The sequence below is a fragment of the Hemitrygon akajei genome, chromosome 3 (genome assembly GCF_048418815.1).
Source record: "Hemitrygon akajei chromosome 3, sHemAka1.3, whole genome shotgun sequence".
NCBI classification, from domain to species: domain Eukaryota; kingdom Metazoa; phylum Chordata; class Chondrichthyes; order Myliobatiformes; family Dasyatidae; genus Hemitrygon; species Hemitrygon akajei.
Window position 1 is genome coordinate 36,572,582 of NC_133126.1, and position 25,079 is coordinate 36,597,660.

Sequence of the window (25,079 nt, forward strand, 5' to 3'; positions counted from 1 at the left end):
GTTACAGAAATCAGTAATGAGATGACCAAACACACTAAGATAGGACATCTCACTAGGCTGAAATAAGAGAGTTTCAAAATCACATTTTAATTCCAAAGTTAAAAAATACCTTTATTTAGAAGATCAACTGGTATTGTGTACACTCTTAACATTAATGTTAAGGGAACTGTCATATTTAACCACAAATCAATACATTTTCAGTCATTCCTAGTTTGGTATAGCTTTAATTTTGTATACTTGTGGCAGACAGTTTAGAGGGTGCAATAGAGAATTTCATTTCTGCTATGGTAAAAGATCCAGTAATCCAAACTGAGACATTACACTTAATGAATATACAGGAAACTACTTCTTGTAGTTTTTTTCTTATACCATACAAATCCTTCTAAAATGAATCTTTGATTGGTTGGAGGTAGATTTAAGATGCCGCTAAATGGCGACTCCTTTGCTTGCATCTTCGAAAACAGCTCTATTTCTTTAATATCTTTACTTTTCCCCTTTCAGGGTTCTTTTGAAGACCCTGACCTGAAGTTACATGCAGACTTCAGTGCTTTGCAGAAATGGGACCCGTTCTGGGGTTCCAGGACTGGCCATTGTTGTTCGGCACACCAAGGGTTCAGCCTGAGAGTCTGGCTCGAATTCGAAAGCCTAAGACCTTGGGACTCTGGAGACAGGCAGATTGAGGGTTGGTGTCACAGCAGGAGACTCGTGTGTCATTGGGAAGGCTGGAAAATCTTTTGCTGTGGGACTGAAGATCTGAGATCTTTGCGATCTATAGGATCAGAGCTCATAAAAAATGACGAAACGGACTTTTTAAACATCATAAACCTATGAGTTGTTATATCTCACACTCACTGTGAAAATGGGGGACACCTCCCTCTTATTAGGGAAAGAGAGTTTGTCGAATGCTAGATGAAATGCGATAGTCTATGGGGTAACTGCTAGGTCTGTGTATTTGCTATCACCTAGTTCACTCTTGTGCTGAGCTTAGCAGGTGTGCTTTTTTTTTTGCTGGGGGTGGAGGGGGGATCATTGCCTTGCTGCTACTTCTGCGCGGGAAGGGGGGAGCTGGGGGAACTTGGGGTCCTCACGTTTAACTGTCGTTCATTCTTTGGGGCATTTCTCTGTTTTCATGGATGTCTGCAAAGAAAAAGCATTTCAGGATGTACATTGTATACATTTCTCTGACATTAAATTGGACCTTTGAACCTTCAAACTAAAAATTTTTAACCCAAAAATCTGTACATAAAAGTACCTTGCAACTCACTTATTTGCCTGCCTTGTTTTTTCCTTTCCTTAAATTGAATCTCTTTATGAATACGTTTACAATACTTTCTATTTGACAATATAACCAAACAATAAAATCATTAACATTCAAACCTGATTATATTTCATTCAACTGCCAATCTACAGGTGCACTGTTCCAAGCACAATTATAGAATTGCCAATAAGCATTCTGGGCAGTTTTTCTGTAAAAAAACAAATTCCAATTGCTGGGTCCTTTTCAATTCACCAAGTTCAAACACCAGAGGAATAGGAAAATGTGCATATATCTACAGAATTGTATAATAAATATTTTTGAAACTCAAAGCTGCTAGCCATATTTTTGTATCATATTGTCTTTGGCAGATGACTGACTGTTCAAACTTGACATGCATTCGAAAACAAAAAATATGAAAGATATAATTACATACCCGTTCATCAAATGGTGTTTGTATGGGCTCATTTTTAACTGCATCTGGTAAAGGCTTATGAAAGGGTGTCAAACCATTTAATTCTGCCATCTTTAATGGTCCAATTGTCCTAATATCAGATACACAATCTTCTTTTCTAATAACCTTTGAATGATAAAATAATTCAAAAGTCAACAGTATTAAACATGGTAATCAAGAATATTTTACCCTCGTTAGTGTACAGAACCTGCATGAAAAGAATTTGTTTGCCAATCATGTAAATAGCCAACTCAATCTATCCAGATTTTAAGACTAAATCACATTTTTAGTTAAGGCATAGTGATAAGCTCACAAAATAAGTAGTTGATAAATAATGAAGAAAGGATAACCTTCTTTCATTCAAACTATTCTTATTAAAATACACATACTACTTAGCGTGAAACCATGAAACCACCTCATGGCTTATGTTGATGTGCCAGCACATGAATGTTCACAACTATTCTCTCTGCTGCCATCTCCTGTATTCTCTCACACTTAGTCTAGACCTAGTCTTCAATTCATTAACCTATGAAAAGCAAAACAAAATCTCCCCCTAAAGGCCAACCTGTAAATTAATTTTTGACTGACAAAGCTTTATGCAAGTCAACCATATAGAATTTATATTTTCATTTGCTTTGCGATAGAATGCCTCATGTTTTGTCCTAAGTGCTAATACTGAAACTGATCAACCCTATTTATCTCTATGACACATTTGTCAGTGGCACAGTGATGAGACTAGAGAAATAAAAGCTTGGGCTTTGAGCTCATATTTAAATATTATCAAGGAAATAATTAAGTCTGAACTACTCTAACTATTCTTATAATATCAGTTTAATTATGCTTTATGGGCTCTAAATTTTTGTCAAACAGCAATACCAAAAAAGTTGCCAAAGTGAAGCAGAAATTTTAAACAGGCTGAAGTCAGAGATCACAAGTTCCAGAAAAGCACAGGAGCAGGAAGAGGTCAGTTTGACACTCAAACATGCTCCACCATTCAGGAAGATCCTGGCAGCAACATCTAACCGCTCCTCATATTCCTTAAGCTTCTTGATTAAAACAACTCTACCTCCTTAGCTCTCTGGGGTAGAGAATTCCTAGGATTCATGGGCTTTGGAAAAGCAATTTCTTCTCATTTCAATACGAAATCACTTGCTATTCTGAGATTGTGGCCCCAAGTTCTACATGCTCCAGTGTGGGAAATAATCAGTCAGCATCCACCCAATCAACCAGCCTCAGAATATAGCATGATTTGTAATTCAAATGTTACCATTTATCACAATTGTTTTCTATTATATAACATTTCCCCAATCCAATTCAATAGCTCAACCCCAAGTGCTAGTCACCACACTACAGGATAATATTATTACACAGGAGAGGGCGCAATGCAGAGTTAAGAGGATGCTGCCAAAATAGAGAAAATGGCTAAGTTAGGATTGGATGAAACTGGGTGAGGACTTTATTTGGAGTGTATAATATTGGAAGCATCTACATACAGCAAATAGAAAAGACATTTCTTTTAACAGCTCAAAAACTAGGTACAGCCATTTGAAGAAATTGGTAGGAAAGCAAGTAATATTTCCTCCCCAGAGGATAGCAAGGTAGGGAACTCACAATGTAAAAGGGCAGAGAAAGAAACCTTCACCATTACAAAGTGGTTGGGTTCTTACTTGAAGGTCTTCAGGACAAAATACTAATGCTGAAAGTCTATATTTTTGATAGATCTGTTTTCTATTTAAAACAAAAAAACAAAACTGATTTATGGTGATGATACGGAATCAGCATTAAGCTACTTACTCCAAGTGGTGGGAGACCATCCATTGCATTTAATCTTCCATAAAGAACTTCAGACATGGGTCTTCTCTTGGAAGATATTCTTCTTGCTTGTCTTCTTCCAACTGTATTGAGTTCAGACTCAGACACTGATGGAAGATACTGTATTGATTCCATTGCTCCCCTTTCTCGTGCTTGCTTTTCTAAACCCAGCTGATTGCTTAATGCAGGGGCAGAACTATTTTGGTAGTCTAGCAATGGTTCAGAAGGTTGGTTTAACATAGTGGGTAAATGGGCTGCAGATTCAACAGGAAGCATTTGTAATCTCTTCTCAATGTACCCTGAATCATACTCGTCATTTTCACTGCTGTGAATCAGCACTGTTGCATCTGAGAGAAATCTCCCATGGTTATAACTTTTGTCTTGATTAATTTTAGCATCTCCTAGTTTTGTTCGTTCAAAGTAAATACTAGGTAGTGAACCTGCAGCAGTTTCCGGTGTTGAACTCCTCTCAACACCTGGTGCAGATATGGTCCTCTCTTTTATCCTCCAGCTCTCAAAATTGTGCATTAGTCCAGCAATCTCAATGCTATTACGTTTATGGGTGTTACCATGTAACCTTGCAGAAGTAAGAGGCTCACTAACTTCTTGCAGTGAATGTGCAACAGGCAAACTATCTTCCTGAAATGTCTGTACAGAGTGATGCACACGCCTGGTTATCAGATCCGGATTGCTGCTGCTTACATACAGATGTCTTGAAAGATCAGGCGTACTATTTGCAGGTCTTGGATAAGGATATGGAGGTGGGGGCCTGTACACTTGAGTTCTTAGCATATTTGCTGCACTGTAATCCTGAGTGTGTAACTGAGCATTAGTCAATTCTGGAACACTAACAGCCCCAACAACAGGACGTCTTTCAACTGAATTTATATATGGTGACTGACAATGAAAGCTGTAGTTCAAATGCAAAGGGTACGGGTTCACATTTTGGGAATTGAATGGAGGCTGCTCTCGGATTTCAGGCTGGCTGTAACCAAGAGGATCAGATCTGCTGTAAGCATAGGAATTGCCTATGCTGAGATTTCGCATTGAATGACTTTGTCTTTCATTATGAATCATGCCACGATTGAGCTGCCTCATAACAGTTTCATAATCTGGGGTTGGTCTATAGGAAGGTGGAATAATAGCACTATGTCTGTTTGTTGGGATGTAATCTCCTCTCATTATATCACTTCCCGTGATACTCGGATTTGAAGACATAGGAGATGCTTGCATAAAGTGCTGTGGATTATTTAAAGAGCTTGTACTATGTGCACTATAGATACTGCCATTTCGGATTCGGCCATTGTATTCATATGGAGGTCTGTCCAAACTTGTTTGAGAGCGATAAAAACAGCTATTTTGATTGTTCATGTAGAGATTGTCTGAAATAAAAAGGTGAAAATTTTGTAGAATCAGTAAAGCCACTGCCCTCCAGAATACACAATCACAAGTTCAGCAATAAACTGACTGAATCAATTTTAGTGATCAAAATCAGGCAGATTTTGTGTACTGGAGGCTAAGTTTTAACACGTTAGATCTATAGAAATAGTCATAGTTACTTTAAATTGTTAAATACCTTATATTCCAATAAAAATTCAACAGCTTCAATTTAAACTGTTTCCCAAAATTTCAAACAAACTAGCACATTCTAATTAAAGCCAGCTAAGAGGTTATATTTTTTTAAAATCTTATTTAATCATATACATGTTGTTATCCAAAGTCATACCCAAAATAAGAATCTCTGCTACTTCTTTAGAGCTACTAACAAATCATGTTTGGGACTAAAAATAGTCTGTGGATGAAGACGCTTGTTAATCTGAAGACATTAATTCCAGTGAATACACAAGTTTTGCTGATTTTAGTTGAGCAAACAATTAGCAGCACAAGTGTAGACACTGCTCCCAATTGTAAAGAAGGAATTAATCTTGCTTTCACTCCTGTTAGAAGAATGTCAGAAAAAGTTGACAGAACGATGCTCTTAACTAGGCCTGAAGACTTTTCCGTTAAGGTGGCATAAATTGGTACAGATACTTTTTGTTAAATTCATTCATTCTTCTATACCTGGACAATCTTGTCAAGGCAAACATTCAGTGCCCATCCCCAATTACACTAGGTGGAAACCCACATCTTTTAACTGGGGCCACTCTTTTGATTAGTCATTTTTCATGATTCCACTAGGCTGGAGGTTGCAGTGTCAATGACAAAACAAAAGATTTCAAGAGTCACGGGAATCTAGAGATAATTGTTTTCTCATGTATCTGCCATCCTTGTCCTTCCTTATGGTTGAGATCACAAGTCTAAGAGATGCTGTGAGAATGGCCAAGGTAAGTAATTGCAGCAAATATGTTATGTTTTGGCTGAGAAAACCAATTCGGGGCAGGTGGCTGTGGTACTGATCAAAAGTACTATTTTGGCTTAAATAATGTTAATCTTGAATATTGCTGAGCTACACTGTTCAAGCAATAAGAATATTTAATCACATTCCTGAGTCACATACACTTCCATATGAAATACAGGTTTGGGAAGTGTATGGTCATGAACTTCGGTAGAAGAAATGAAAGGGTTACTGTTTTCTAAATGGAGAAAAAAAAAACTGAGGTGCAAAGGGACTTAGACGTTCTTGTGCAGGATTCCCTAAAGGTTAATTTACAAGTTGAGTCTGTGGTGAAGAAGGTAAATGTGATATAAGCATTAATTTCAAAAGGACTAGAATATAAAAACAAGGATGAAATGTTGAGACTTTATAAAGCTTCACTTGGAGTATTGTGAGCAGTTTTAAGCCCCTCATCTCAGAAAGGATGTGCTGAAACTGGAATGTTCAAAGGAGATTCACGAAAATGATTCCAGGATTGAGTAGCTTATCATGTGAAGAGTGTTTGATGGCTCTGGGCCTGTATTCACTAGAAGAATGAGGGGTGACTTCTTTGAAACCTATCAAATGGTGAAAGATCTTGATAGGGTGGATGTGGAGAGGATATTTGCTAAGGTGGGAGTGTCTAAACCAAAGAACAGGGTGTTAGAATGGGGGGGGGGGGCATCCTTTTGGAATGGAGATGGTGAGGAATTTCTTTAGCCAGAGAGTGGTTTATCTGTGGTATCTGTGGCAACTGTGGAGGCCAAGTCTTATGTATATTTAAGGCAGAGGTTGACAGATTCTTGATTGGTTAGGACGTGAAGGAATATGGGGAGAAGGCAGGAGAATGGGGCTGAGAGGGAAATTGGATCAGCCACGAGGAAATGGCAGAGAAGACTCGATGGGCCAAATGGCCTAATTCTGCTCCTACATCTTCTGGACTTATTTGAGCATTGTAGAAGGTGGCTTACCATTTGAATGTCAGGATGTTAATTAGAGCAGGAAACGTGGTCTTTAACTTACTCCTGCAGCTATAATATTTATATGGCTAGTTGAGTTGTCAGAGATAAGCTCTCAGGAGGTTGATGGCAGGAGGAACTTAGTGATGTTAAATGTCACTGAGCGGCAAGAACAGGTCACCAGACACACTTTGTAGTGATAACCACTGCCTAACACTTGTCTTGTGCCATCAGTAATCATCATTTAGCATTCCAGATATAGACCAATGTCTCATTATCGTCTATACAAGCATGGACTGCTTTTTTCCCCCCAAGGAAATGCAAATAGAATTAAACATTTCATCTTTACCCAGCTCAGTGTACCTAGTTTTCTTCAGGTTCTGGTGAAGCACTCCCATCGGTTGCATAACCCCTTATTTGTCAGTACCCCTGCAACTTATTTTCTCATTTACACTTTTTTTTTGCTATTGACCTACAGTAATGGATAACTTACAACTACCAATTAGCCTACCAACATGTGTTTGGTATGTAGTTAAAGAGCAAAAGTGCAAACTCTGCAAAAACACCCACGATTCAGATTGAACTTGGTTCACACAGCTATGAGGAAGCACATATTTTATGAAGAAATAAGGTCACCAATGAAACTGCTAAAGATGTTCAAGTCAGGCCTAAGACACTGTCCTATAGGACTTCTGCAGTGCAAGCCTGGGAGTGGATAACGGAATTCCAACAACAGCCACCTGCCTGTGTAACAAATGCCTTCTCAGTGACCAGTTTTATTGGATTCCCTTGCACCATTCTCCAAAAGAATACTTGTATATGCATTATGATATTAAGATACCACCCAGGAATGACCAGGTTAAAATCTGGGCCTGTACTCACTGGATTTCATAAGAATGAGAGAGGGGAGCTCATTGAAACCTTTGAATATTGAAAGGCCTAGATAGAGTGGATGTGGTAAGGATATTTCCGAGAGTGGAGGAGTGTAGGACCACAGGGCACAGCCTCAGAAGAGAGCACATCAAACAGATGAGGAGGAATTTCTTTCACCAGAGGGTAGTGAATCGATGGATTCATTGCCAAAGATTGTTGTGGCAGCCAAGTCATTCAGTATATTTAAAGCAGAGTTTGATGGGTTCTCGACTAGTAACAGTGTCAAAGGTTATGGGGGAGAAGGCAGGAGAATGGGGGTGAGAGGGATAATAAATCATCCATGATAACTGGTAGAGCACTCAATGGGCTGAATGGCCTATTTCTGATCCTGTGTGTTATGGTCCTATAGAAAGTATTCACCTCCCATGCCCCCCACCCCCTTAAGTTTTCATGTTTTATTGTTTTGAAACATTGGATCACAGTGAATTTGACTTTTTGACACTGATCAACAGAAAAAGACTTGTGTCAAAGTGAAAACAGATCTCTACAAAGTGATCTAAATTAATTACAAATATAAAACACAAAATAATTAATTGCATATCTATTCACCTCCCTTTAATGTGACACACCAAATCATCACTGGTGCAGCCAATTGGTTTTAGAAGTCACATCATTAGTTAAGTGAAGATCTGTTTTTGGAGACCTTCGTGCAGTCAAGGTGTTTCAATTGATTGTAGTAAAAATACACCTGTAACTGGAAGGTCCAACTCTGGTGAGTCAGTATCCTGGCAAAAACTATACCATGAAGACAAAAAGAACACTCCAAGCAACTCCAGGAGATGGATACAAGAAAATTTCCAAGCCAATGAATATCCCTTGGAGTACAGTTAAGTCAATCATCAAATAATTAATTTGTAGAATGTCTAAGGGATAGCTTTTTAGACCAGCTCGTTATTGGAGCCCACTAGGGGATCAGACTTCACAGTGGAAGACATCTGCAGTATACCAGACATGCAAGTGTGTCAGGGAAGTGAAGTATGTGCAGTGAAAATTACGACTGAGAAGGTGTTCAGGAAGCTTAATGGTCTGAGGGTGGATAAATCCCCTGGACCAGATTGAATACAACTTCGGGTTTTAAAGGAAATAGCTGGTGAGATTGCAGAGGCATTAACAATGATCTTTCAAGAATCAGTAGATTCTGGTACTGTACCCGATGACAGGAAAATTGCAAATATTACTCCACTATTTAAGAAGGGAGAGAGGCAGCAGAAAGGAAACTATAGACCTGTTAGCCTGATATCAGTGGATGGGAAGTTGTTGGAATTGGTTGTTAGGGATGAGATTACAGAGAAACCTGGAGGCACATGACAAGATAGGCCAAAGCCAGCATGGTTTCCTGAAAGGAAAATCCTGCCTAACAAATTACAAGTAGGGTAGACAAAGGAGATGCAGCAGATATGGTGTACTTGGATTTTCAGAAGGCCTTTGACAAGGTGCCACACGAGGCTGCTTAGCAAGATAAGAGCCACCAGAATTTCAGGGAAGTTACTAGCATGGGTGGAGCTTTAGCTGATCGGCAGAAAACAGAGTGGGAATAAAGGGATCCTATTCTGGCTGGCTGCTGGTTACCAATGGAGTTCCACAGGGGTCAGTGTTGGGACCACTGCTTTTTATGATTACGTCAATGATGTGGACTATGGGATTAATGGTTTTATGGCTAAATTTGCCGATGACAGAAAGATAGGTGGAGGAACAGGTAGTGTGAGCCTGCAGAGAGACTTAGATAGTTTAGGGGAATGGGCAAAGTGGCAAATGAAATACAATGTTGAAAAGTGTATGGTCATGCACTTCGGTGGAAGAAATAAACAGGTAAACTACTATTTAGATGAGGAGAGAATTCAAAATGCAGAGATGCAAAGGGACTTGGGAGTCCTTGTGCAGTATACCTTAAAGGTTAACCTTCAGGTTGAGTCGGTGGAGCAGAAGGTGAATACAATGTTAGCATTCATTTCTAGAGGTATAGAATATATGAACAGGGATGTGATGTTGAGGCTTGATAAGGCACTCATGAGACCACACGGAGTATTGTGTGCAGTTATGGGCTCCTTATTTTAGAAAGGATATACTGACATCGGAGAGGGTTCAGAGAAGATTCAAGAGAATGATTCCAGGAATGAAAGGGTTACCATATGAGAAATGTCTGGCAGCTCCTGGGCTGTATTCCCTGGAGTTCTGGAAAATGGGGGGGGAAATCTCATTGAAACAGTCCAAATGTTAAAAGGCCTGAACAGATTAGGTAAGGCAAAGTTATTAACCATGGTGGGGGGGGGGGGGGGTCTAGAACAAGAGGGCACGACTTCAGGATTGAAGGACATCCATTTATATCAGAGATGTGGTGAAATTACGTTAGCCAGAGGGTGGTAAACCTGCGGAATTTGTTGCCAAAAGCAGCTGTGGAGGTCAAGTCATTGGTGCATTTAAGGTAGAGATAGATAGATTCTTGCTTAGCCAGGGCATCAAAGGGTATGGGGGAGAAAGCAGGGAGGTGGGGATGACTGGAAGAATTGGATCAAGCCCATGATTGAATGGTGAAGCAGACTCGATGGGTCAAATGGCCTACTTCTGTTCCTATATCTTATGGAAAGTATATGGCACAGTTGTAAATTTGCCTAGAGCAGGCCATCCTCAAAAACCGATTAACCACACATGAGGGAGGCCACCAAGAAACCTATGTCAACTCTAGAGCAGATACAAGTTTCTGTGATCAAGATGGGAGAGACTGCACATAGAACTGTTGCCTGGGTGCTTCACCCATCACAGCTTTAAGCCAATATTAAAAAAACCCCAACTTATATGAAATCTCAGCTAAAGTTTGCCAGAATACATGTGGGAGACTCTGAAGTCAGCTGGAAGAAAGTTCTATGGTCGAATGAATCCACAGTTGAGCTTTTTGACCATCTGACTAAATGCTGTTTGGTGCAAGGCAAACAATGTGCATCAAAAACACACCATCCCTACCATGAAGCATGGTGGTAGCTGCATCATACTGTGGCGATGCTTCACTGCAGCAGGCCCTGGAAAGTTTGTGAAGATAGAGGATAAAATGAATGCAGCAAAATACAGAGAAATCCTGGAGGAGAACCTGATGCAGTCTGCAAGAAAATGGTGACGGGTGGTGATTTGTTTTCCAGCAAGACAATGATCCCAAGTATACAGCCAAAGCTACACAGGAATGGCTTAAAAAACAAGGTTAATGTCCTGGAGTGGCCAAGTCAGGAGTCCAGACCTCAATTCAATTGAGAATTTGTGGTTGGACTTGAAAAGGGTTGTTCACTCATGATCCCAATGCAATCTGTCAGAGCTTGAGTAGTTTTGTAAAGAATGGGGGAAAAATTGCAGTATCTAGATGTGCGATCAATCCTTGCAGACTCAAAGCTATATTTGCTATCAAAGGTGCATCTACTAAGTACTGACTTGAAGGGAGTGGGTAATTATGTTAACAATTATTTTGTTTTATATTTGTAATTAATTTAAATCACCTTGTAGTGATCTGTCTTCACTTTGACATGCAAGTTTTTTTTCTGTTGATCAGTGTCAAAAAAGTCAAACTAAACTACCTGTGATTCAATGTTGTAAAACAATGAAACATGAAAACTTCCAAGGGGGGTGATATTTTTTATAGGCTCTGGATCTAATTAATATGGTATGCTGGAACAGAATGCTGTCTCTTGGAATTTTCTTTGTTTATTTTGGATCAATTCTACAACTTGAAAAGTTTTAAATAAATACCATGCAAAATTTATATTTATGTTCCCATTCTTTTAACTATTTGAGTCACAAAATAATAGAAAAGCAATGATCATTTTTAAAGCAATAAACACGTTTACTTTAAACATCCCAATCTAAAATTTCATTTAGTTTTAAACTCTACCTTGCGAAGATTTATAGGGTTCGGTGTAGTGTCCATTGTAATGCAATTGTGGTAGGGGCATCATAAATTGATGAGGTTTTGGCTAAAAGGAAACAAAAATGATAAAATACATTTTAATCCACAGCATGTGTTTAGCAATACAGAACAGATAGCAACAGATATGACTTTAAGAATTATAAATTAATTTCTAAGGTTGGTAGTTCTAGCAGTTATTGCAACATTGAGAGAAAGGAAAAATCCTTTTATCAATTCCTTTTCCCTTCTCCCATCCAATACAAGACTACTTTATGTTATGTGCAGCTTATATGTATTATGTTTTGCATCTTATTCCAGAGGAATGTTGTTTCATTTCATGGTATACATATATACCTTTGAATGACAAACTTACGACTCTAAAAGAAATTGACTGGTTATGAAAAGCGTAAGTAAACATTTGTTAAAAACTGAACTGTGGTTTTGCATAAAACTGCCTCTATGCAAAACTAACTGTGCTCAAAAAAATTGAGGCAGGAAAGGTGGCAAGAAAATATATGACTCAGTATATATGATTAGTCCTCCTTATGGGAAAACATTCACAAGCCAAATTTTATAGCAATTTTAAAACCAACAGCAACTGTCATTCATGTAGCTCATTTTGTACCGAAAAAAAATCTCTATGTACTATATTAAAAGTAACAAGAATAATTGACATTAATCCAAAGACAATTATAAGGTAACATAAAACAGCTGGTTAAGTGATAAACTTTAAGTGGAATCATACAGACAGATAGATATTAGAATAGCAGAGGTGTTGATGGGTGGATTTCTGAAGATTACGTTCAGACTGTTGAAATGAACGCAAATAAGCCTATAAACATGCTATATCAAATAGAGCTTCCACTGTCCGTTTTATTGAGTTGAAGTTTAAAATGAAGGATCACCTTTTAATCAGATACAAAATTAAAAGCAGAAAATAGAAAATTGCCTTTTATTTAGTCATGTAAACAAAAATAAATTCTAGTGACGGAACAAGACTTTCAAGCGTTACATATAGATACATGGTTTCTGCTTTGCAATTAAATGTCAAAAACAGCCTAGGGGAAAAATTTGAAAGCAGGCAGCGCTTGTAACATCACTAAAATAATAAAGCAGTTGAATTCAGGCAGCCAATGTTTAGTTTTAAAGAGAAAAGCTCTCATATTTTCATTAAGAATAAAATTAAAGATGAGATACAGCTAGTTATTCAGAAGAAAAAAAAAGAATTAACTGATTTGGATAATGGGCTTAATCATGCCAAATATAATACATTGCCTTTGAGTGATGTACTCTGGTACACAAGTAGTTAAAAAGTAGTCTCAGTGTTGTGGAAAAAGGTTTTGTAAAAGTGTACCAACAGCATCAAGTTTTTAGGATTTCTTTTAAACATGCAGTTATTAATTTTATTTTAACATTTTTGATTAATGAATCCAAGGTGAGCATTTTAAACCGTAAAATCTCATTTACAGATTCACCAGCAATACTAGGCTCAATACCCAAAAAAAAAATTACAGGCTTTAGAGAAGTTATAAAAGTAGGTTCACTAGGATGCTATTTGAAAAATACATAATAGTTTAAATAGTTTAATTATGGGTTATTAATTGTGATACATTACTTGGCAAAATGCATTAAAATTATGAAGCAATCAAAATTGTGTAAATAAAAGTGCACCAGCTCCAGTCAAAGGAATTTGGGGTATGGTAAGTGATGCAATATTTCCAGCTATGAAAGCATTGTTGGTGCTGCGTCATGATAAATGGCTTTTGGCATCTCTACTATGAAATAGTTCAAATAATGCTGTGATCATAAATCCAAACAAGGAGTTACCTATTTGAACAGAGAGGAAAAGGAACTCTAGTTTTAGGTTTGTTAGGACAATATTCAAGATTAGATCAGAACAAAAAATAGTAATATATTTGAGGGCAAATACCAGCACAGGTTGAGCTAAATTGCCTGTTTCAGCATGCTATTTTATCGGGATTTAAATTATTATGAAAACATTCTAAAATGATTCAATACAAAAATATTCAAACAATGTTTGAAATAATTATTAAAATAATAAAGGGAAAGGCAGGCTGTGAAATAAGGATCAACCACAAGAATGACTCCAGGAATAAAATTGTTAACATGCGAGGAGCATTTGATGGCTCTGGACATATACAGGCAGTCCCCGGGTTACGTACGAGTTCCGTTCCTGAGTCCGTCTTTGTCGGATTTGTACGTAGGTCGGAACAGGTACACCCGGTATTATTTAGCGTCAGTTAGTCAAACGTTTGTTTTAGTATATAGAATATATTTTACCTTTCTATGCATATAAAACACTTAAGAAACGCATGTATTCCAATAATTAAACCACTGCGTTGCTTAGTAATAATTGTAGCTTACATTGGGGCAGGGCCTTTCACACACTCTATTATTCTCATTTTATCCATTATCCTTTAAAATTGTTCTGATTGTTGACCGACTGTAGCCTAATGCTTTTCCAATGACCGATGGCGTTTCACCTCTATTATTATTTCCACTTCATTTTCAATCGCGATAACTTCCTGTCAATGGAACAGAAACACTGCAGGTGGCGGGTCCCTAGCTGTGCTGGCTCCCGAGGTCCGCTGGGTCCTAAGGACCACCGCACTGAATTCCCCAGGTCCGCACTGAGACAGGTTAAATGAGACAAGTGAGGGCTGTGCTGGGTTTGGGTATTTGATCCTCCACAATATTCCACATGGGAAATTAAACTGGAGGTGGCAGTGTTTTTTTTTAATGAGGTTGAGTTGCGAGCTCGACATCAACCCGACACGGATGATACGGGAGTCACTGGATCGACGTCAACCCAGCATGGGAGCGGTCTGTCACTGGACTGAACTCGGAAACCTCTGTTCTCGAGCCACCAGCCGACCGGAACGGGGCGCGGGGGGGGGGGGGGGGGTGAGAGGGGGTCAGTGTGAAGCTTACCAAGAAAAGTTTAAGCCAAATACAAAGTTAAACACTCAACACAGTGTCAACGGCAACAACTTAAAATGGCAGACGGCGTTCTCCTTCCCCGGTTCGTAAGTACGAGTTGTCCGTAAGTCAGACGTTTGTAACTCGGGGACTACCTGTACTCACTGGAATTTAGTGGGGGGGGGGGGGGTTATCTATTTGAAACTTAATTGAATATTGAAAGGTCTAGACAGAATGGATGCGGAGAGGATGTTTCCCATAGTGGATTAGTTTAGGACCACAGGGATGCCCATTTAGAACTGATATGAAAAGGAATTTATTTAGCCAGACGGTGGTGAATCTATGGAATTTATTGCCATGGCTGGTTGTGGAGGCCAAGTCATTGAGAACATTTAAAGCAGAGGTTGATAGGTTCTTGGTAAGTCAGGGTGTCAAAGGTTACAGGAAGAAGGCAGGAGAATAGGGTTGAGAGGGATAATAAATCAGCCACGAAAGGTGATTTTGATTTTCCACATATTGATTCAGACTCCTATACTGTAAAAAGACTAGATGGGATACAGTTTGTCAAATGTGTTCAGGAAAGCTTCCTTAATCAGTACACAGAAGTCCCAACAAGAGAGTGTGATACTTGATCTGCTATTAGGGAATGAGACAGGGCAGGTAACAGAAGTTTGTGTAAGGGAACACTTTGCATCCAGTGACCACAATGCCATTAGTTTCAAATTAAATATGCAAAAGATAGGTCTGGTCCATGGGTTGAGGTTCTAAATTGGAGAAACACCAGTTTTGATGCTATCAAATGATCTGGCAAGCCTGCTATTCCACAACCCTGTTTTTAGGCAAAACAACAGTGCAGCAAGCACAATATGGCCTAACTGCCACATTATCCACTTAGTTTCTCCCCATCAGAAATTTTCCTGTTTTCTTCTATTGCCTTCCTCGCCTTCTTTAAAACTGTAATCTCATTTGTTTTCTCTTCTGAGCCCCTGGCCCAAGACGTCCCCTCTTTTTTTATTCTCTTTCACAGGCACTGCCTGAACCTAATAAACTTTTACTGATTTAATTAAAGCAAATCCACATGTTGTGGTAGCACATAACATTACAAAATAGTAAGAATCTTCTTTTAAAGTGAAAATTTCAGTGCAGTGATACGATATGTGGTCTTTTAATAGATTTTAAAAAACCATGTTAGAAGAGAATGCAATTTATAAATCAACATCTTACATACTAAAGACATTCTTGACAACGTGCTCCTTCGGACTGGACTCACTGAAGCAGCCTGAGCTTGTCTGAAATTGAAAAATAAATGACAGCATATAATTCTTCCCACTAAAATTAAAGATCTTAAACTAGCACTTTTCATGACATTAAATAGATTTTAAATGCAAAAATAATGAAAACGTTAAAAATTGAAGGATAAAGATCATGAAACTATGCACGTTTCAATGGCACTAAATAGCTTTGAGTTTTAGTTCACAGCTTTCAATGTACTCAATTACCTAATATTAGAATACACTTCTAATTATCATCAGCATTCAAGGAGTAAACTATTTTCTTTAACTAATCTTAGAATACTGTACAGACATTAAATATTCAGATACAAGGTGTACACAGGAGCAAAATTAGATGCAATATTGTTTTATATCTTTATCAATGTCTGTTCAACTTGAATAGCTTCACAGGTAAAAGAAATAGCATCTTCAGGGAAGGAGAGGCAAAGTGCAGAATCAAATATTTATAAACACTTTCCTTTAAAGCTGACTAAGCTATTAACATAAAAGAAAACAATTATAAATGTTGGAAATCTGAAACGACAACAGAAAATGCTAGAAATTCTCAGCAGCTCAAAGAACATTTCAGGTAAAAAAGTAACACACAAATACTGAATGAACTCAGTGGGTCAAGCAGCATCTATGGAAGGAAGTGGCAGTCAACATTTTGGGTCAAGACCCTTCATGAGGATGAAAAGGAAAAGGGGATATTGCCAGTATAAAAGGGTGGGGACAAGGGGTACAGCAAGAGCTGGTAAGTGATACGTGAATCCAGATGAGAAAGGGAAGTAGACAAATGGGGAGGGGGAAGTGAGAATAATACAAGAAGCTGGGATGTGATAGGCAGACATTTCAAAGGTTTGAAGATGGAATCTGATGGAAAATGACAGTGGACTATGGAATAAAGGGGACGTGGTGAGGAGGCAAATTGGATGAATTGCATTCTTTTGTACGTCTCCATTTTAGGCTATGGACCATTCATCAGAACTTGAACTAAACTGAATCTTTCTAGTATACAGTGCTTTTAATCAGGTATTCAGCCTTCCAACACCCCTTCCCATTTTAACAGTGTAATAATTATAAATTTAGAATTAAACAAATCAGAACTTTAAAGTATAAAATTAGAGTGGTCGGAGAATTTGTCAATAGAGAAATAAAGTTAACCATAATAAACACTGATGCTATAAAAGGTAGGTCAGGCAAAACTACACTGGAAAGAAAAGGGCAAAAGCCACAAGAGGAAATGGCAAAAAGGCAAACAAGGAGGATAGAGCAAAATCCAAATGAGGAGAAAAAGGCAAAAGCTTCCTGCAAACTTCACTTGTGCAAGTCTCTAAAAGCGAGGAAAAATATAAATAAAATTCCTTAGAACTACTTTAATTTTCATTTTTTTTGTTACAAATTACACACCAAAAAAAGAATGCAGTCCTAATTCAATGGATACGATACTCACAAGTTAGAGTTTTTATTCATACTGTAAAACTTGCGTCGTGCAGCACACATTCGCCAAACATATTTAGAAGTTTCCATATCTTCCTGTAGAAATAGAATTTAAAACAATAACACTAAGTGTCAAGTTTTCACAAAGAATAGCATGTTTAAGAAAGGAAATGGAAACATAACTAATTAAAAGATTAGATAGACATAGAAAAGTTTCAGAAAATTTCAGTGGGCTGTAATCATTATGAGAGGTCATACAGCGGTGAGGCAGCACGAGTTTTAAAAAGACCTTGGGGCCTTCCGGAATTTTTTTGGCAGGCTGCAATCATCATGATCTTTTAAAAACTCAGCAGGAGCCAATAAAAAGGAACAGTATAAAAACAGAGAATAAAAAGAATCATAGTAACAGAGTAACTAATAGCCTTGAATAACATTAAAAAGATATATCTGAAAATAGTAAGATTGCTTCTTAAAACGGATTATAGAAACTAAACATACCAACATTGGACCATAACTTAGCAAGAGCTATTTTCAGACAAAAGATTGGGCACAATATTTATCAGCTATGCAGTAGCATGTTCACAACAACTGAATAGTTTTAGAACACTTACAGTTTGGAACTGGATGGTCTCTTCTTTGTTTACCAATTCTAATGCAAAGGAGGACTTGTTGTGAGACATATTGGATATTTCACTCCATCTAAAGAAAAGGAAGATAAATTACAGCAATTTCAAGCCTGGAAGGAATTATAATGAATTTATGGATTTATATATTTTTTTTGCAAACACCATTTTAACTAATGATACACATCGCAGCCAGAGAATGCTAACTACAAATGAAGTCAATGCTCAGCACAGTGGTGAATGGGTAGCCCAGTGACAATCCTGGCAAGTTCTTCTATGTCTCACTGAACCACATTTGAGGGGATACACTGGCCATGAGGTCAAAGACAATTCTGCTACTATTGCAAATTAACAGCAGTTGTGAAGCTTCCTAACCTGAGCATTTCTGATAGCTTCAATTCTTAGTTCATATTTCCAGCATCTGCAATATGTTGTTAGTGGACCAACAGTGGCTTAGATGTCCAGTTTTTCTATGCTCAAAATCAATCCCAATTAGCAGTGCTACACAACATAAAGATGCTCTCTATTACAGAGAGGCACATACAGGCAATGAGGCCGATGAAGAAAAAATATCAAGGTTTTTTTTCTCCTTCCTATCTGCAGTGATAATGACCAGCAGGCAACTTTTGCAGGTCTTCTGAAATAAAAACAGAAAATGCACGATACACTTAGCTCAGACAGTATCTAAGGAAAGACAAAAAATATTAACATCTCATGTGAAATACTCTTCATCAAAACAACCTAGTACTATAATGGGAATGGCAAACCATTTTATTCCCATTAACTGAATTTACCTGAAGTTACCTTTCTTTCATGCAAGATGCACCTCCAGATTAGCCAAGGCCTCTAGATTAATAGTTCAGCAAAATCATCACCTGCTACTATGTTGACATGCAAAAAAGCTCTAGATATCTGCATCCATGTACACAAATCAGTAAGGACTTGGCTAATACATGACTAAGAACATAAAAGGACAAACTATTAGCATTTTATCACAATCAAATTTGAATATAAAGCAAGAAAGCACAAAGGTTGACAGATTCTTGATTAATAAGGGCATCAAAGGTTGAGGATGGGGTTGAGAGGGATAATAAATCAGCAATAATGGAATGGTGCAGCAGACATGATGGGCCAAATCACTTAATTATGCTCCTATGTCTTATGGTCTTACCCTAAAAAAAAACACATCTTAAATGTTGTCTTCAGAAGGGCAGCACGGTAGCGTAGTGGTTAGCACAACACTTTACAGTACCAGCGATCTGGGTTCAATTCCCGCCTCTTTCTGTAAGGAGTTTGCATACGTTCTCTCTAGGTGCTCCCCTTTCCTCCCACAGCCCAAAGACATACCAGTTGGTAGGTTAATTGGTTAATTGTCCTGTGATTAGGCTACAGTTAAAAAAGGGGTTGCTAAGCAGCACAGCTTGAAGGGCCAGATGGGCCTACTCTGCGCTGTATCTCAATCAACCAATAATGTCAAGAAAGGATCACCCCTGGAAAGTCTGCAGTTTTGAATCACCATAGAATCCCAGAAGGGGTAAAGCAAGGGAGGATGACATTCCCATTGAATCCATACCATCATGGAGCTTAGAAAAATAGAGGGCTATGGGTAAGCCTAGTAACTACTAAGGTAGGGGCATGTCTGGCACAATTTTGTGGGCCGAAGGACCTGTATTGTGCTGTACGTTTTTTTTTCAATCCCAACATTCATTAAATAGCACATGGGCTGAATAGCACCACAAACTTTCAGATGCCGATGGTTGTAGGATATAAATTGAAGGTAAAAATTCAATTTTATTAAAAGGGATCGGTTTCCGTAGGTACTATTACACTTGTTTGTTTTTTCACCTCCTGGTTTCTTTTTAGTAATAATGGGTTTACCAATAGGACGTTTTTGGAGGACAGAGAAAGTGTTCTGTGGCTACCTTGCAAATATCCCGATTCCAAGTCAATCTTTTTGCCAGAATGTTCAGAGCACAGTCCCTCAGAAGCCAAATATCCTCCATGTAATTTACACTGCATCACCATTACAACTGGCATATCCTCTTTATAGTATTTTGCCCAGAAACAAATGTACTCTCATATGTGGTGTTTACAACCTTAGGACAACCTTGTTTTCAAAATTTCTGGATATATTCATTTTCATGTGTCTACCCACTACATTTATATATGGGCTAACCCCTAAATTCCATGATTTTCAAAAGTATTCTGATCTATCATTTTCTGGTCCAATGTGGATAACCTCATTTGCCTCACCTTTTCCCCTCTCAATTTTACAATTGTGTCTTCAGTAAATCCCATCCTGCAATTTAATTATTAATAAATATTGATCAAGGGATGCTACAAATCACATTATGTCATTTACTATTCCGATACACCTATTCTTTGTTACCTTTTGCTTATTCAATCTCCTTAATCACTTCATAACTTGCCCTCAAATTCATTTGTCAACTTAAGTAGCTAATGAAAAGCTTTACAAATGCCGTTTGGAAATCCATGTACTACCCATTAACATCTGTCTATTCACTTCTTGCCAATATTTGCAATTCTTCTTCCACAAAATGTTACTGGGAAAGTCCTACATTTACACAATAGCATTATGGGCACCTAAAATCTCCTTTAATATTACGTTTCTGCATCAGCCTCTTGGTCTGTGGGAAAACACAAAACATTGAATGGAGTTGTTTCAGAAAATGGAATCACAACCTTCCACTCTTTCCTCTCACTGCATCCCTTTAAATTATCCAATGAACAATTAATTACTTCAACTTGAGCACTCTTTGCATCTGCCTAAATCTACATGATTTAGATTAACTTACGGAAATCATGTCCCATTAACACATTAAGTTATCTAAAATAGCCTACCATGTTTTATTCTCCAAGGTATGAGAGTTGCCTCCCATACTGGCTTTTCAAGAAACACCTAGTTACAATGTGCAAGTAGTTTGTAACTAGAAACTAGATTGTAAATGATAACTTTAACTTGTGTACAAAATTGCCAAATTAACAGCTTCTGGAACACTGAAGAAATGCACATCCTAAAATAGTAGCTCATACAGTAATACAAATGTTCTGCTGAAAACAATTACAGCTGCACTTCAAATTAGTAGATTCATTGATAAATTTGCAGTCAATAATTTAGCATTTATCCGATTAAGAAATGCCACTCAAACCCAGTACAGGTCAACCTTCACTAATCTGACTACCTGTAATCCAGTAGTCAGATTACCGGACTTCTGAATCCAATTCCTTCTACAATCCGGCACTGATTTCAAATTTTCTGCGCAACTGTAATTTCAAATTTCCTGGGCCACTGTACCAATCTGCAGCACACTGTTTTGTTTGCGGTAGATCTGTTCACGTGTTGGCGTGCTCTTGTAAGCACAGACAGGTGATTCCTGCTTGTTGTCCTGCATTTATTGATATAATTTGCGAGAGACGTGGCTGCCCAGCACCCGCCAGCAGCAGGGGAGCTGGCGCACGCTAGGTCGGTCCATCTTCTCGACCGCCTGCTGGCAGTCGCACACTGCCCTCCAGCGTTGCCCCGCTGGCACTCCGTTCTCTTCTGCCTACGATCTCAGATCAGATGTGGCGACCCGCTGAATTTAAGCATATTGCTAAGTGGAGGAAAATAAACTAACGAGGATTCCCTCAGTAACTGTGAGTGAGTTAAGAGTGAAGAGCCCAGCACCGAATCCCCAGCCGCCCGGCAGTCGCGTGAAACATTACGTACAGAAGACCTTTCTCTGTCTTCTGCTTCTGCTCACCCAGATGTGCTGCCACCAACATCAACAGTTTTTGAATAAACTGTTGAGCCTGTTTCAGCACCAGTTCCTGATGCTTCACTCATTTTTCAAGATGAAAATGTTGATGATCTTGACAACCCCACACTTGCAGACATGTAACTTTGCCTGAAGGTATATTAAACGTCTCACTTTAGAAGCGGAAGTGCTCAACTGTTCTGTATAAGTTAATTCCTGTACATTTACTTGTACCCTTTATTTTATCTGTGCCTGTACAGTATATTACTTTATTAAAATTTCACTTGCTACTCATTTAATATTTCTGTTTCATTATTATCCAACTTATACTGATTTGCATGATATTTTAAAGGTATGATCAGGCGGTTAGCTATTGCTTAACGTGATCCTTCTGTAATTCGGCATTTTCACTAATCCAATGCTCCTCAGGTCCCGATGGTGCCGGATTATAGAAGGTCGACCTGCATTGGGTTTTCTTGTAATTAGCTAACTTTTTAAATTAGTCATTAAATCTGTGACATGACAAGCCTTACTTGAAAACAGAGGGAAGTCTGCCATTTTTGTGCTTCATAAAGATGCCTTCCAAACATGTGCCTATTAATAGATCATTTCCTTGGCTGTCCTAAAAACAAAAAAGGCAGAAATCAGACAAATATATTTACTGTCAGATATTCCACTTACTTTTCACATGATTAAAACATAACCCTATCAGCAATGAGTGGAAAGAAACACATGACATTCTCCCAGCTTTTTTGGTACTTTGTGATTGGAAGTAGATTGCTTTCTCATTTTCCTTTACATACTATAATCACATTCCTTGGTTTTTACATTTTGGTTCATTAATTTTCTTCATATTCCAAAGCCATTATGATTTATGTGCTGACATGTGCCGAAATGCTAGTCACCATGCCATCAGTTAAAAAAAATAACATTAGGATGTCTTTGTGAGCTCACAACCATTTCTGATTTAAAATTTGTTAAAATAAACTGGATTTTTGGTTTTACCCAATTTTATTTTCAATGTCTCACAAAAAAAGAGACAAGAGCAGATGTTTGGACTTATATTGGCCATAATTTGATCAAAGGAAAATACTGAACATTTACTTGTGGTTCTGTTGTAATCTCAAAAATCCTGCTTAATACAAATGAAGTAAACTGAAATACTCAAACAAAAGGTTGATGCAAATCCCCATATTTTAACTAAGATGTTAACTGTAAAAAGTATCAATGTTTAATATTTTAAAACTTATGAATCTGTACCATTCAGAATAGAGCTGTCCTGCTTTAGTACAACATTTCATTAAATCTAGACACATTTTGAGAGGGCAATTTTACATCTTATCTTTTTATCGTCTCAGAATGGTGAAAGTCGGATTAGTCCACACATCTAGTAAACAATTCAGTACAAACATCTTGTCCTAAACATTGTAAATTAGCAGGTGGAGATGCACTGCAGATTGCCAGTTTATGTAAATGCAAATTAACCCAAGTACATACTGCAACTTTACTCTGTGGATCTAACTAATAGAAAATTGTCAGAGAGAAGGTAAAGTATTATCCTTCCTCCTAGCCGCTACCAATATTAGGAGTCATCTATTGCCAACCCATTTATACTGCTTTGGTAAACATTGATTTGCTAATTTGCTTCATTAAGACAGATGTTTATTATAAAATATTTTCAAAGATGTAATACAATTTGCTGGAAACTCCAAACTTTATTACCACTCCCAATGGCATTGACAAGCTAATACTGAAGTGCTCAAGTCTATGTGCTGCTATACAGGCGTGCATTCCCAGATCCGTCAAAAATACTACTCAAAATTCTGATATTCTTACAAAGTTGTTACTATAACGTTGCACCTGATTTAAAATACAATTTTTCCCATTTAATACCTTGGCGGTGTAGCTTTCATGGCCATAGCCTTCCATTTTCACTACCTCCTGAAGATAAAGTAATTCTGCCTCAGAGGGAGTAAGACCCCTAAAAATAAAGCACAGCAGAAATAAATGTAGAAAGAATAAGTTCCGTTTAGCGCATTATATCAGTAGCTGAAATTCCATTAGTAAAATCCAGATTAATAATGGAAACAATTAAGGTTCACATCACTAAATTATTTTAAAACTTGTTTTACAGTGTTACCTTCTTTTGCTAACATTACATTCACTGTTCCTTGCTATTTTTATTTATATTGTAAAATCTATAATACAGTTTATCTTAAAGTTTGCATAAACTGACATCACTTTAGTGTGCTACTAAAATAATAAGCCAACTAATTTAATTTTACTTATTTTATTAAGGCAGTAACTAAGGTGGTTGATTATAATTATCTGATCTCAGACATCAGCAAAGCTGCCCTGAATCCATTTGTTTGATGTGTACAAACACAGCTTGAATGACCTTAATTTGATCCAATCATTCCCTAATTTTCAGTAAGAGATCGGTATACTTAGAGGAGCTCAGTACACTTGCTGTATTAGTGACTGAATACATAAACACAACATTTTATGGAAACATAGTGGAAAAGAAACAAATTCCTTAAAAACCTAACCTGAATTTCTGATATAGTGAAGCAACTTTCTGTGTTGCATCCTGTAGCATTCGATCATCTTGAATCCAATTCTTTGGGAAGTGGGAACAAGGTTTAAAAAAAAACAACACACAAAATAAGCTTTTAAGAAAAAAAATACTATATTGCTACTTGTTTTCTTTTTGATGTAACACCTCATTTAGCTTAATTTCATTATAAAAAGCATAAAAATCCACTTTTCAAAAATTACTGACCCAAATATCATGTTCATTCACAACTTTTAGTTCCCTTTACTGTTTTAAGCAATAAAACTACACATAATTGTCTTGAATAATTTCAATTTCCTTTCAATTTAAATATTCATGAACTTCTGACACAGAAATATTTAAAGATAGTCAAAAGTCCATGGAGAAAGCATTTCTATTCTGACATCTTAAATTATTCTTTAGAATAAACCACTATTTTCATTTTTAAAGTTTTTGAGTATGTATTAAATGAACTTACAACTGGAAAAAGATCACATTTGTACAGGAAATCTTGGGATTCATACTGATCATAGTCTCCAAAATCAGCTGAAGAAAATCAAATGAAATCAGTTACACAAGGGGAAAAAAAACATACCAAAAACCGTTACTTGCAAATGTGTATTCCTGGTCAAGAATATAAAATCTATTAAAAAAAATTAGTGAGAACATCAGAGCAAAGACTTGGTACAACCGTAAAGTGTCTGAAATTACACTTCACCCAGAGTCTTATTAATGCAAGAAATAAAAAGCTTGTAATTGAAATAGTGTAAATCTGTGGTTTCAAAGTACAGTTATAAAATTGAAAACAAGAGAACAGAAAGTATACTTCAGATTACTACAT

General features: G+C 37.5%; 1 protein-coding gene across 3 annotated transcripts in view; it reads right to left on the reverse strand.

Moving 5' to 3' along the window:
• The window catches only part of ptpn21 (protein tyrosine phosphatase non-receptor type 21), a 61,990-nt gene that overhangs the window by 6,780 nt on the left and 30,131 nt on the right, over positions 1-25,079 (reverse strand). For all 3 annotated transcript variants that reach the window (XM_073039578.1, XM_073039580.1, XM_073039579.1), the window contains exons 5-14: positions 24,717-24,784; positions 24,234-24,304; positions 23,578-23,665; positions 22,218-22,306; positions 17,915-18,002; positions 17,317-17,399; positions 15,821-15,881; positions 11,638-11,719; positions 3,504-4,903; positions 1,692-1,835 (exon numbers count right to left, since the gene is read on the reverse strand). In XM_073039578.1, coding sequence (XP_072895679.1) covers positions 1,692-1,835; positions 3,504-4,903; positions 11,638-11,719; positions 15,821-15,881; positions 17,317-17,399; positions 17,915-18,002; positions 22,218-22,306; positions 23,578-23,665; positions 24,234-24,304; positions 24,717-24,784 — 2,174 coding nt within the window. The remainder of the gene's footprint in view (positions 1-1,691; positions 1,836-3,503; positions 4,904-11,637; positions 11,720-15,820; positions 15,882-17,316; positions 17,400-17,914; positions 18,003-22,217; positions 22,307-23,577; positions 23,666-24,233; positions 24,305-24,716; positions 24,785-25,079) is intronic.